Source organism: Bos mutus, chromosome 8 (genome assembly GCF_027580195.1).
Source record: "Bos mutus isolate GX-2022 chromosome 8, NWIPB_WYAK_1.1, whole genome shotgun sequence".
Lineage (NCBI taxonomy): Eukaryota > Metazoa > Chordata > Mammalia > Artiodactyla > Bovidae > Bos > Bos mutus.
Window position 1 is genome coordinate 31906597 of NC_091624.1, and position 14028 is coordinate 31920624.

The 14028-nt window shown below is 42.7% G+C and overlaps 1 protein-coding gene across 2 annotated transcripts in view; it reads right to left on the minus strand.

Moving 5' to 3' along the window:
* DAPK1 (death associated protein kinase 1) overlaps nucleotides 1-14028 on the minus strand; it is a 211786-nt gene that overhangs the window by 46067 nt on the left and 151691 nt on the right. For both annotated transcript variants that reach the window (XM_070375366.1, XM_070375367.1), the window contains exons 5-17: nucleotides 12734-12863; nucleotides 12509-12557; nucleotides 12396-12422; nucleotides 11765-11917; nucleotides 11357-11402; nucleotides 9799-9888; nucleotides 8369-8461; nucleotides 5978-6097; nucleotides 5416-5514; nucleotides 4485-4583; nucleotides 2969-3067; nucleotides 1880-2077; nucleotides 95-292 (exon numbers count right to left, since the gene is read on the minus strand). In XM_070375366.1, the coding sequence (XP_070231467.1) occupies nucleotides 95-292; nucleotides 1880-2077; nucleotides 2969-3067; nucleotides 4485-4583; nucleotides 5416-5514; nucleotides 5978-6097; nucleotides 8369-8461; nucleotides 9799-9888; nucleotides 11357-11402; nucleotides 11765-11917; nucleotides 12396-12422; nucleotides 12509-12557; nucleotides 12734-12863 (1401 nt within the window). The remainder of the gene's footprint in view (nucleotides 1-94; nucleotides 293-1879; nucleotides 2078-2968; nucleotides 3068-4484; nucleotides 4584-5415; nucleotides 5515-5977; nucleotides 6098-8368; nucleotides 8462-9798; nucleotides 9889-11356; nucleotides 11403-11764; nucleotides 11918-12395; nucleotides 12423-12508; nucleotides 12558-12733; nucleotides 12864-14028) is intronic.

Genomic DNA, 14028 nt, shown 5'->3' on the forward strand with positions numbered 1-14028 from the left:
CAATACTGACTATGACCAGTGAAGAGAGAAAATTGCCCAGACCCAGAAGCAGCTAGACACAGAGACTGTGCAGAGATCTTCCCTCCAGCTTTACCTTGTTGGAGAGATCCAAATTGCAGTTGGCTTCACAGAGGGCCAGCACAATCGGCACGTTGCCATCTTTGCAGGCCACATGGAGGGGGGTGTTGCCATGCCTGTCTTGGAAATCGACGGAACTGCCCTGGCTGATGAGAGTCTGGATGACCTCCATCTGACATCGTCTCACGGCAAGATGTAGAGCAATGTGCCCATCCTGTAACAAACGCCAGGGCCGTGAGCAGTTTTGACCGGGCATGTGGGACTGGCTGGTTGCCTTTCTAGCCTCACTGGGTCAGGTTTAACTGGTAATGGGACCGTTACTGCAAAGCCTGAAGGAGGATTAAAAACCACAAACTTTACTCCTGGCGGGGTTGAGGTGAAGCCCCACATGTCTCACTCTGAATAATCACGGGCTAAGCTGACCATCAGTTTAATTAATCTAGGCTTGGCCAGTACATTCAGGTAGGAAGACACCACACTCCTTCTTGTGTCTGAATTCATAGGACTTACGTCATTGTTGGTTCTCCAGTGGCCTGTTTTATCAAGTATTTGGAAAACATTTGCTCAGTGATCTTTACTAACTTCCTAAGTAGAGAGTTTATTGTTTTATTTTGTACTCTGAGAAACTGAGAAAGCGAGGTGATGTCTATCACACAGATGAGAAGCAAACTGTTGTTGCTTAGTCACTAAGTTGTGTCTGACTCTTTTGTGACCCCATGGACTGTAGCCCACCAGGCTCCTCTGTCCATGGGATTTCCCAGGCAAGAGTACTAGAGTGGGTTGCCATTTCCTTCTCCAGGGGATCTTCCCAACCCAGGGATTGAACCCACGTCACCTGCACTGGAAGGAAGGTTCTTTACCACTGAGCCACCAGGGAAGCCCTAAGAAGCAAATATAACATATTTAACCTCTGCACCCACACAGCACCAGCCTGGGAGTTCATTCTCCCTGTAGAGCCCCTGGTGAAGATAAGTGCTGAGTTTTAGGAGCTGGGTAGAGGGAGCTTAGAAGCATTTCTGTAACTCATCTACTCTAGGGTTGTTCAACCTCAGCCCTGTTAACATTTGGGGCCTGTCCTAGGAATTGCAGGCTGTTCAACAGAGCCGCTGGTCTTTATCTTCTAGACACCCTATCCTCGCTGTGATGACCCAAAAATACGTCTCCAGCCACTACCTAATGTCACCTGGGGGCAAGGTCATTGCCCACTTGAGAACAGCTGCTCTGTACCAAGAGAATACTCCACAGAGGGCAGTGACTAAATGAACCACAGTGTTCCAAAACCACCATGGATGTAGCATCAGTTTCACTGCAGTTCACAGTAAGAAAAGATTATGCTGAATTTGCTTAATTAAAGAAGGGAAACCTTGTCTAGAATTGTTAGCAAACAAATAAGAATAGTTTATCGTCTTTCTACAAAATAGCAGGTGATGGAAGTAAATAAACCACCTATTTCTTTGTCTATCTACAAATCAATAGTGTATTGCCAATTTCAGTACTAAATGAGGATTTGTCTTGGGTTCCATGATGATCACTGTACCTACTCCAAAGCTAAAAAAGCTAAAAATAAAATAGAGACTTGAATTATTTGACCATCTCATAAATTTTGCTGCATCCCACAAATGAACATTAATTATGAAACAGAATTAAGAATCCTAGAATGTTTAGATTGGAGAAGAGAAAGGATAATTATAACTTGTGGCATCTAAGTTATTTTAGGTAAACGAACTGAGAAGTCTTGTGGTCCCTGTAGCCCCCACTAGATGACTTTTCAGCAAGTGGGATACTTTCATCCACAAAGCACCTTGTCGGATGCATTAAGGTCGGCTCCGTGCTCGGCCAGACACTCCACGATGTCTTGGTAGCCCCTGGCGGAGGCCGTCAGGAGGGGGGTCTCGCCTTCTCTGTTCTTAATGTTCACATTGCAGCCGGCTTCACAAAGGGCTTTGGCCACAGAGTAATAGCCGTGCCAGGCAGCACAGTGCAGGGGGGTTTCTTCTTCCTGGCCAAGGAGAGAAGCACAGAGAAGAGGAGAATGCAATAAGATGAGAGAAAGTACAGGCATGGTGAGAGTCCTAACCAAATTTGGCAGCAAACTCAAGGCAGTGGAGAGAAAGGGCTTGCAGCTATTGGAGCAAAATGTTAACATGAAATAATGGGCTGGGTCTGATGCCTTTCCTTAATTCAAATCCAGCTTTCTCCAGCATTTTACTGACAATTGACTTTGCAGAGCCCACTGGCACCACGGGCTCAGCTCCTCTGAACAATGGAGCCCCCGCGTGAGTGGATGTATAGCATCTTCCCTGTGAAAGTGCAATAGTTTACTTCATTTGTGATTACTAACAGAGGGAGAGCATTTCTTTGAGCAAGAACTCCTCTAACAAACCTGTCTCAAGATTCCTGTCACAAACATAGCATAAAGATGAGTCACATAAATGGATTATTGCTCTGGCAGAGAAAGGGCCAAGGTAACCATGCTTCAACAAAAAGGACTGGTCATCAGGTCTACATATTCATGACCAACACCATCAGACACATAGATATTTGTCTACAAGAGGCTGTTACACTGTAGCGGTTATGAACACAGACTCTGGAACCAGTCTGTGTGGGTTTGAGCACCAGCTCCACCACTACCAAGCTGTGCTATCTTAGGCAAGTTCCCGAACCTCTCTCTGCCTCAGTTTCTTCATCTGTAAAATGAGAATTGAAGGGTTGTTCAGAGGATTCATGAATGAATGAATGGCAGTGCTTTTGTTTGAGTCCCTGCCCTCTGTAATTTAAGCAGAAAACCTAACTTGGATGCACCTCCAAAATACTCAAGCCTATCATTTGGCTGTGTGTGCATCCATGCAAAGAGTAGGAAGAAGTGAGGACATCAGCTACCGTGACCCACCTTGTCCTGGAAGTTAGGATTCGAGCCGAAGCTGCACAGTAACTGAACCACATCAGCGTGGCCGTAGCGAGCTGCCACATGAAGGGCTGTCTCTCCAGACTGCAAAAGACACAGCCAAAGATTCAGAACCCCCTGAAAACGTCTCCAGGGACTAGAACACACAGGAGTGGAGGCCCACTCCCACACATGCCTGGCTCCACGTCCCCCCTGAGGCGGTGCCTGTCCCTCTCAGGCCAGATGCCCCTTTGGTGACTGGGCCAGGGACCCCGTGGTGGGGTGTCCACCATGTCGCTAGTGTTAAACTCACATACCTGGCCTCTCTTGTGTGTAATGCCACCCACCCTACCCACCCCACAGGTGAGAGTCCATTCCCTTTTCTGTGATGGATGTTCCTAATCTTCATAAACTGGTGCTTCCAGCTATGTGATTTTTTTTCAAAACACAAAATTCCTTGTTTAATATTAAGTTACTTGAACACAAGGTTTTATTTACTAGCAAGTTTCTGATTTCACTATGTTTAGAATATAATTTCTTACATCCTCAGAGATTTTTATAAGTATTACCACTAGCCCCTACAATAACATATTCTGTGAATTTGTAATAGATGCAACTTCTTAAGATATTTTACTTATATCTGCCATAAAACTGTCAGAATAAACTGATCTAAAACAATGAGATATTTGTTGCCACCTGACATAAAACTGCTATAATAAAAGTATGTCTTTAAATGACAACCCATTCCAGTATACTTGCCTGGAAAATTCCATGGACAGAGGAGCCTGATGGGCTACAATCAGTGAGGTTGCAAAGAGTTGAACATGACTGAGCAACTGAACATGGAATGTGAATGTCATCCCTTCTCCCTTAGGTATGGTACAGTGCACAATCCATACAACTGTATGTGACAGCCCTGACTGAACATAACAAATCAGTCTACTAGTATTAGAAGCAGAGAAGGGTTACATACATAGTGGAATACATACAGATGAGAAAGTAGGAACCCTAGGTGCAAGCCCCAGCCCTGCAATTAACTCACAGGAGTATTGTGTGGAGTGGATGAAACATGGTGTGTGAAAGTAGGGTATCTTCCCAAATTAATAATTTGTATAACATTTTAATCCCCAAAGCCTTAACTTTACTTGCATTGTCTCATTACCCCTTCTAGTACCAGTGGTCAAGGTCAGCAGAGTCAGTCATGTCAAAGAGGAAGAGGAGGTGAGAGGAGGACCAGGACTCAGGTCACTTTCTGGTTATCCTTCTAGCAGAACTTTTGAGTTTTCATGTTACAGGGAAGACAGTTCACGGCTCACATAATATGAAGACCACTTGGCATATTTCAGCTAAAATCAGGTTTTAATGTTAGACCAAGTCACCAGCAAAAAGAAACTTCTAAATTAAATTTTCTGTAGGAAGATTTTGGTCCCGAATCCTTATTTTTGGGGTCATGATGCAGATGGCATGCCGACACTCAAATGCAGTCTTTTATCACTTTCCATAAGAAAAGAAGTGGCCTTACCTTGTCTTTAACGTCCAGAGGGCATTTGTTCTCATTGAGAAATTTCAAGGTATCTACGTGGCCATGCCGAGAGGCCCAGTAGATGGCATTGGATCCACCCTGTACAAAAACCAAGGCAGAGTCACGCTCCCAGATGGATCTGAACACACACATCACTCAGTTGCTATATTTCTTTTCCTGTGTGATGGCAAACACCAAAGGAGCAACTCCCAAGAGGAATAAAACCCCACTTCAGTTTCTGGTTTGACAAAGGGACCAAGGTTATGTAAGACATGAACATTCCAGAAAGCTGGGTGAAAGGGATACGTGAGCTTTCTATATTATCTCTCTAGATTTTTTTTTAATCTAGAATTATCTCAAAATAATTTTTTTATTTTTTCCCTAAAACCTTCATTTCAACTTCCAGTTAGAATTCCCCATATTGTCAAGGGCCAGTTCTAGGCTATTAACAGTGCTGCTGAAAGTCTATGGAAGCTGATGACAGATCCATTGTAACGACAATTAGCTGGTCATCACTTGTGTCTACACTCCCAGTGAGGTATACACCTCAAAGCATATCCTCCTTATTCTGTTACCCTAATAAACATGTGGGAAAATACATTTCTGATGAGATTAATTGGATAATGAAAACTTCTCCAAATATAACATCAATTAACACCGCTGAGTCAATGTGATCAGTAAGGAGTCAGTCTGGGCAGGGCACAAAGAAAGGCAGACGCTGAGTAACAGAGCCATGAGGAAGATCAATGTTTGCCTTTTCCCTTATAACCTGTTAGACAGGACCAGACTACTTAATCAGTTCATCTCCCTTTACAGGAAACTGAGAAATGAAGTAGGGCATATGTGGTATTTTTCTCTGTTACCTCTATGATTAGAGACATTTGGAAATACTTAAAAAATAATTCCTTTTGCAATAAAACAGAATTATGACCTTATCCTGGATGTCAATTCTTGAGCCTCTCTTAATGAGCAACTGTAGTATTTGAATATTCCCACAGCCAGCAGCAATAAGTAATGGAGGAGTCCCATGCTGGAAAAGGCAAGAAAAAAAAAATACAATTTTTCAGGTTTGATAGGAAAGGAAAAGCCTAAACCAGCACCGCTGCCCCAGACGCCTTCCTGTGTTTCCACAGACACAGACCTGTCCTGCCTGACAAGAGTAGACACAGGAGGAAATGGTAGCCTGCCCTCTTTTGGATTCACAACCAACGGTGACATTTTCATTTGCAAGATGAGTACATATAAAATTTCATGGTTAGAGGGGCATGCTAGCTGCATATAGAAAGGCCTTGTGTGAAGAAAGGCCCTCAATGCACAACGACCTTATCTCTAATTCAATTCACTTTCTAAGCAGAAGTGATTTTCCCCACAGTATGGAGTTTACACAGGAAAGACGAATGGAGAAGCAGATGGATTCTCTCCACCTTGGACTTGGAGGAGCACAGTCACTATGACCCCTGACCCCTACTCCCCCTGGCAGGACAGCATCAGACCTTGTTGGGCTGGTTAACGTCGTAGTTGGACAAGGAGCCCAGGAGGTGCTGCAGGCCTGGGACATTGTCATCGTTGATGGCATGGATGATAGCTTTCATCACAAAGGAGTCTTCCTCATCCTTGAGAGAGACACGGAAGAGGGAAAAAGGTTTACACAGCTGGCTGTGGTGCTCCTTTTACCAACATCAGAGAGACTAAGGCTCATTTGTTAAAAGGAGCCTTCAGGGGGCAAGTAAGCCATTTAATCCCCAAATCTACCTGGTCATGAAGGGAAGCAGGAGGTCACCTTTTGCCCCTCCCACGTTGGGAACTAATACCACCTACTATTTACCTGTGACTTTATGTCACCTGCAGTATAACCCAGACAGCAAACAGCTCTGAAGATTCAGATTTAGGACAATGATTGACGACAAACTACTCTTTGTGTTTATCTTAGGAATCTTTCAAAACATATTGTTCCAGAAACCACTGTAGAAAATTTCAGGTGTAACTCAGACTCTAAAACAATTGAACCAAGGAAATGACGTCTTTGAATAAGAAAGACTTACTTTGCGATTTTTGCTATTACAGATTGTCATTTTTTGATTACTAGAAATTCCTGTATTCTATAACATAATAAAATTCTCTGAAAGTTGGTCACACTTTTTTTTTTTAAAAGGTCCTAAAAGGGGAGAAATGTAAAAATAAAGGCCAGATAAAACAAAGTAAAATGGATGCATTTCTATTTATAAAGAGAAAATAACTAGATACTATAGAACAATAAATTTACTAAATTTTTGCTACTTTGTCAAAATACTTTCTTAAATATATATAATAAGATATTTGTAAAATATGGTAAATTAAAACCAAAAACATAAGCTAGAAAAATTCCACACAAAAGTTTTGGACTTACAGAGGTACAGCTACTACAATTTCAGATCTGGAAAAGCATAGGTACAGAGGCTGAACCTCTGCCTGTGGGGGTGGGATGGAGAAAGCATTTCTCTGAACTCTGCTTTCTCTTTATAAATCTGAATTCAAACAAGCTTCACAAGGGCTGTAATACTATTTGTAGAGAATACATGTTGAAGATTACCATTGGTTTTCCTTTTCAAGTTGAAGACTAAGAGACATTTGCCTGAAAGCGAGAGTGACGAGAAAGGGGAGAATGGAGGAGCAGGCAGGTTGCTGTAACACCTCATGGTCAACAGGACACTGAGATGACATGAGAGAGAACCTGAGGGCTGCGGGGGCGGGGGGGTCTTCCCACCTGGAGCTCCTTCACAAGCCCAGGCCCTCTCCTCCCCTGAACTTTTCATCGTAATGTATTTTCCCCCAACTGACTGTTCTGTGATTTTAATTTATAAGATTTAATCATTCTCATCACCTGACTTAGATTAATAGTTTATATCTTGTCTTGGTTCCATTGTCACCCTCAGACAATTTCCCAATCCAGACTTCTTCCTCTTCTTCCCCTCTCTTGCATCTCTCCAACTTCTTTTTTTTTTTTTTCTTTTTAGTATTTCCTAACTCTTTTCATTCTATAAGGCTAGACCTGGAACTTGAGTAAAACTGTTAGCTTCAGGGGATTAAAAAAAAGAGCTGGTGTCTGCTGATATGTGACCTTGCCCTTGGAGTCCCCAGATTCCACTCAGGAAGCCCTGACTACTCAGTTACATGAGCCTGCAGGTTCCCACAGAACCACCCTTCCTGCCTTTTCTGGAGTCTCCTTTTCCTCCGGGGTTCACAAAGTCCCGTTGTCTGACTGTCAGGTAAAGTCTTGTTGAATTTTGATGTGTCCACTATATCTCAACAGTTAATCTATGATTAGGTTTCAGTTTGGATTAGGGAAAAAAATTGTGCAATTGTTCTCAAGGACCTTTGGAAGTCAATACAATGTCAACAAAGAGAGTGGGTTTAGCCTTCTGATCTACCATGAACTGTATCATCAAGCCCCACTGCACTTGCCCTGATTTTCTGCTGTGTGTGTTCGTGTGTGTGTGTGTATGTTCGGAAGCAGGGCTGTCTGTCCCTTTTGTACTATTACAGTTCAAGATTCTCCAAGGTCAGTGGAAACAGAGGGCTCTCGTTTTAGTTCATGAAAATTAGATGCTCTCTCCCCTTTACTGGCCAGCCTCTCTTTTATCAAACTGTGTTGGAGGGGCAGAGGAGGGTGGGAAGGTGGAGGTTGGAGGTAGTGGGTATAGCCAATCAAAACAAAGAGGAAAAAGGACCAAAAAGTATAGAGTACATCAAATCAGCCATCCCAACTCCCTCTTCGAGAGGAGGAAGAACAGGCCTGACATTTCCAAGATTTCAGGTTTTCTGGGTTGCTGAACAAGTCAAATAACTTAAACATTGTAAATACACAGCACTAAGAATGAATCTATCCAGGGAAAAGGATTGCTTACCAGAGTATCATCGCTTCTGGCAACACTCATGTTACTTCTGGACAAGAATGACCTGGATAATCTTTGGCACAGTGATATCAAGCGAACAGATTGCTTTATTAAAAAAAAGAGAGAGAGAGAGAGAGTGAATAAAAGGCAGGGAGAAAGGAGGAGAGACAGCTTATGTAACAATACTCAAATTAGTGCAGATGACAAAGTCTTTTGAGATAGCATTCACTGCTGACTGCACATACTCTTTAGGGGTGGGCAATCCCAGAAGCAGGTTAAATTATATTTGCTTAAAGAAACTTCTAAAGGTCTTATAAATCAAGACAACAAAAGAGAGATTCTCCTTCTACATTTCATTATCAAACCATAGAAGTGGACATGTCTGTTCTCTCTCCATATTTCACTCTCTACTCTTTGAGGAATGTGATTTTACCTTAACAAAGCCTATGGACATCCCCCCTTGGAGAAGCATGGTAGGCAAGGGCCCTGTGCCTGTGGTGCCCAGGCAAGCTGGTAATGGCAGGCAGTGTGACACTCAAAACTCTTACAGATGTTGGAAATGAGCAGATGGGGTACTTTTTTGCCAATGGGACAAACACCTCTGCATTTACTCTCAAAGGCAGAAGCAACATGTAAAGACTGCGTGTGTGTATATGTGAGAAAGAGAATGAGAGAAAGAAAGTTATGGTGGTTCACACTACATTTTAAGTCATATTTTCAGGGGTTCTTTGAGAACTAAGAGTCAGGTCTTGAGTAATCTATTGCTGTGGTCCTCATCTCTATCAAGGCATCCCAACCTGATGGGCATGACAATGAGGTATACCTCTGGGCCAGTGATGAGGAGACATGGCAAGTACCTGCTTCCTCTGGGCTTGACATGACCCTGTGCACAAGAAGCCATCCTGTCCCCCTCTGAACCCTGAATTTGTATTTGTTCAAGTTGGATGGAATGTTCTTTAGAGCCACATCTTTCTCAGCCCCTGAAGAAACCATTAACACTGAGAAGAGATTGTAGCAAATGCTCCTGGCCCACCCTACCCTCATCTCAACCACTCACAGACCAAAGCTGGATTTAGAGAACCATTTACCCAAACTCTGGGATAATCATAATGCCATGCTGCTTACCACAAGGAACAAATCTATTTAAAATGTGGTTTGTTGCATTTAGAAAAAACTGCACTATAATTTTATTGTACTGATTTAAAAACGTGCCTTGGGAATGGCTTTGATTTAAAAAATAAATGTAAGATTACATGTAAAAAGAAGAGTTAAATAGGACTGAAATAATATTTTTGCTTGTGTTTGAAAATAGAGTAATGGTACAGATGTGAACTTGAAAAAAGGATGCACTTTTGCATTGCTGATATCAGACATGTACCCTCAGCAGAGAGAACCATATAGGAAATTGAATTAGTTAATTCCTTCAAATCAAACTATCTTACTTTCCATTTTTTCCGGGCTGCGAACTTCTTGAATTTCTCCATGTTTACTGCCGATGCTTTTCTACTAAGTGCTTGTTGGGTATCTTTAGGCTAAAATGAAAATTCAAGACAATTTAGAGCTCTCAAATTGACAGAAATGTGTTACATGACAACTTCTGGATACCTCTTACTATTTGGGATGCTTACTTATTCACCTTGCTAAAGTAACAAAACCACTGGGATAATACAGCAGATCTAGGAACCTAGTCTCTGAAGGCTAACTTTTGTGCCTAAAGATTTGAGAAAAATCCATAAAGACTGGGTCTTGGGGGAAAGTTGAAAAGTTAGCTTGGACCAAGCTGAATAAATAACTCTCCATAAAAGAGTCTGGGAATGGGATGATTCATGGTGAGGCCATGTTATGAGACGCTGTTATGTTATAAACTTAACATCGTCAAGTAATTTAGAGCTGTTTGAGACCTCAGAGGTTAGCAAACTCACTCTATCCCACAGCATTGAAATCCCTCCTCCACTGCATCTTTTTCAGAAGGCCGTGAAGCTCTACCTCCAAGAGAAGCAGATATCATTGCCTTCCAGGGAAGCCAAGGTAACTGCTGGGAGCTGGCACAGGTGGAGTTTGCCAGCTGCCCCAAACCTGCTTCTGCATTGCAATCCGTTTACTGGTTCCATGATTTTAGTCTGCAACTGCCATGCTCCCCCACCCTTAGTCCTTTCTGCTCTATCTGAAGCAGCTTTGATTCTTTAACCCAAATGCCAACAGGCGCCAGGCAGGTAGGTATATGTATGGTGGAGGTGACCCTGGCCTGGCACAAAAGCAGCAGGGTAAGAGTTTCTGGCAGACTTGTGGAATGAGGTCTCAGTGTTGGCAGAATTTCAGATTTTTCAAGAGAAGCTGGCAATCTAGATTTGATATCATATTTAAATGCTTAATTTAATTCAAAAACTTAACAAAAATAGTGTTTGGGCTAATATCCCATAATCAAATGCAAAGTGGTTGAGTGGCTCTGCCCTTCAGCTTCTCATCACCATCCTGCCCTGTGGTAGTTCACTCCTGTCTACCTCTGTTATCATGAGTATTCTCTCAGCTGCCTTAAAATACGGCACCAACAGCAAACACAATACTCCAGACGTGGCCATGGTTAGAAGCCACAGTGCCACGTGATATCCTGTGTTGTGCTTAGTCACTCAGTTGTGTCCGACCCCATGGACTCTTTGTGACCCCATGGACTGTGGTCTACCAGGCTCCTCTGTCCACGGGGATTCTCCAGGTAAGAATACTGTAGTGGGGTGCCATGCCCTCCTCCAGGAGATCTTCCTAACCTAGGGATTGAACCCAGGTCTCCCACATCACTCTTTATCATTTGAGCCACCAGGGAAACCCAAGAATACTGGAGTGGGTAGCTTATCCCTTCTCCAGGGGAAACTTTCCAACCCAGGAATCAAACCAGGGTCTCCTGCATTGCAGGTGGATTCTTTACCAGTTGAGCTACCCAGAAAGCCCAGGGCAAATGAATTCCAGGACACCCTATCCCCAGACCAATTGCAATATGCAACTCACCTTGATCCAGGGATGCTGCAAACTATCTTGAATTGTCATTCTCTTCCTTTGTGGGGGGGAGGGGAAAGAAAAAAAATGCAGTGACCATAGAAGCAAACATTAAGGTTGGTTCCATGCCGGCTGGACCTACCAAGCAGATGCTCTGGAAAACGCAGTTCGGGGCCTGCTTCACGGAAGCAAGCCGAAAACGAGGTCAGTCTTTGTGTGATTATTTCACTGTGCTCACCAGGACTGAAAGGTACAAGGGGCCCTGCCTGCATTTGCTGAAGCGTTTCACGTGGCATGCTTCTCTTTGCCAGGTGGAAACAACCAGCGAGGAATAAACACGGCTATGTGCACAGGACAGATGCTAACCCTCGTCTAGCTGAGGCCACGGCTAGGGAACTTTCAGGAGTAAGGGACACTCACTTTGGATCCTTGACGAGGAGTCTTCTTATGAAATCTTTGGCTAGGGCGCTCGTATTACTGAAGTACTCTTCCTCAAATTCATAGTTGACGGCAGATACGTTCGCTAACGTTTCTTGCTTACTGTCTCCGAGAAACGGGGAGGCCCCACTGAGGCTGTTAATAAAGCGGGCATAGAACATGAGTAAGTCTTCCTACTGTTATCATGCTGCTCCTCTAGTATCTGATTAGGAGAATGAGGAATAACAGTCTAATCTGGTGCTTGAGCAGTCACTTCAAAATTCAATTACATTTTACGGGGCGTTTAATTGTCATGCACAAAAGCTTCAGCTTATGCAAAGGACACATTTAAAAAGTTAATTTAGAATAGCGTTTAGTAGTTTATAAAAGAAAAACCTTTGCTATTTTCTCAGCAGTGATGGGCTGTCAAACTTTCTTTGGGTGATTATGTTGCAATTTCTGATGACTCATTTCAAATTAAGAGAAAATGTGTAATTAGTATAAACTAAATGTGTTCTGGAGGTGTAAAATGATTATGTGTACATAAAAAGCATGCGTAACCTGAAGTGATCAACACGGCACATAGTTTCAAAGAAAAAGGGGAAGAACACAAATAGTGAATTTGGGTACTTACAGAATATAGGTTATTACCCCAATACTCCTAGACGTGAAACAAGAAGAAAAACAATATCAGACAAATAGTAAAATAAATCAGAAAAATGACAACATTAATGACATGTTCCTTACCACATATCTGCCTCAAGACCAAGAGGTTCATAGTTGACTATCTCAGGAGCTATGGGGAAATGAATGCACATTTAGTTTTGGAAGGAAGTGAACCAACAGAGTCTAATCTTCATGTATAAATCAGAAACATGTACCAGGGAAACGATGCTGCAAGCAGGGGGAATTCTGCCAGCATAATGTTCATGAAAAACAAATAGAATGGCCATAGGAATGAAGAAAACTTACCAACAAATTCTGGTGTCCCAAATATATTTTTGAATTCATTTCCAAAGTCAATTTTATGGGCCAACCCAAAGTCAATGATCTTGATCCGAGGCTTGGGAACATTTCTATCCAAAAGCATTATGTTTTCGGGCTTTAAAAAGAGAAAAATAGTACCGCAATGTTCATAGAAGTGTTATTCACAGTAACCAAAAGGTGGAAATAACATGATGTCCACAAAACAGGGTCTATCCATACAATGGAATACTATTTAGCCTGAGAAAGAAAGTAAACTTCTGACATGTGTGTCAAAATGGATGAACCCTAAAGACATTGAAATGTCAATCACAAAAGGAGAATGTTGTATAATTCTAGATACTTATATGAAGTACCTAGAATAGGCACAATCATAGAGACAGAAAGTAGAATGATGACTGTCAGCAGCTGGGGGTAGGAGGGCTGAGGACTTAGTGTTTAACGGATACATAGTTTCAGTTTGAAAGAACAGTAAATTCCAGAAATAGATGGTGGTGAAGGCTATGGTTTTTCCTGTGGTCATGTATGGATGTGAGAGTTGGACTGTGAAGAAGGCTAAGCTCGAAGAATTGATACTTTTGAACTGTGGTGTTGGAGAAGACTCTTGAGAGTCCCTTGGACTGCAAGGAGATCCAACCAGTCCATTCTGAAGGAGATCAGCCCTGGGATTTCTTTGGAAGGAATGATGCTAAAGCTGAAACTCCAGTACTTTGGCCACCTCATGCGAAGAGTTGACTCATTGGAAAAGACTCTGATGCTGGGAGGGATTAGGGGCAGGAGGAGAAGGGGACAACAGAGGATGAGATAGCTGGATGGCATCACTGACTCGATGGACGTGAATCTGAGTGAACTCCGGGAGTTGGTGATGGACAGGGAGGCCTGGCGTGCTGCGATTCATGGGGTCGCAAAGAGTCGGACACGACTAAGCGACTGAACTGAACTGAACTGATGGCTACACAACTATCTGAATAGACTTAATGCCACTTAAGTGCATACTTTAAAGTGGTTAAAATGGCAAATATTATATTGTGTTTATCTTTCCACAATCCAAAAAAAAAAAAATACTATCATATGTTATGCTGAGGACAAGATGGCAGTGTAGTTCTTCCTCTCTCCTGAAAAAACAACAAAAAGTAGGGATAAAAGAGGTTGCAAGAGAACACCTGGAAAAATAAATGCCTTGGTTTAGGTTCTCCCAGAAACAGATCCAGAAAGGGATTTGGCTTAAGTGGGAGGGGACCCCAGGGCAGCGAATGGGAAGACAGAAGGAAGGAAGCTGACAT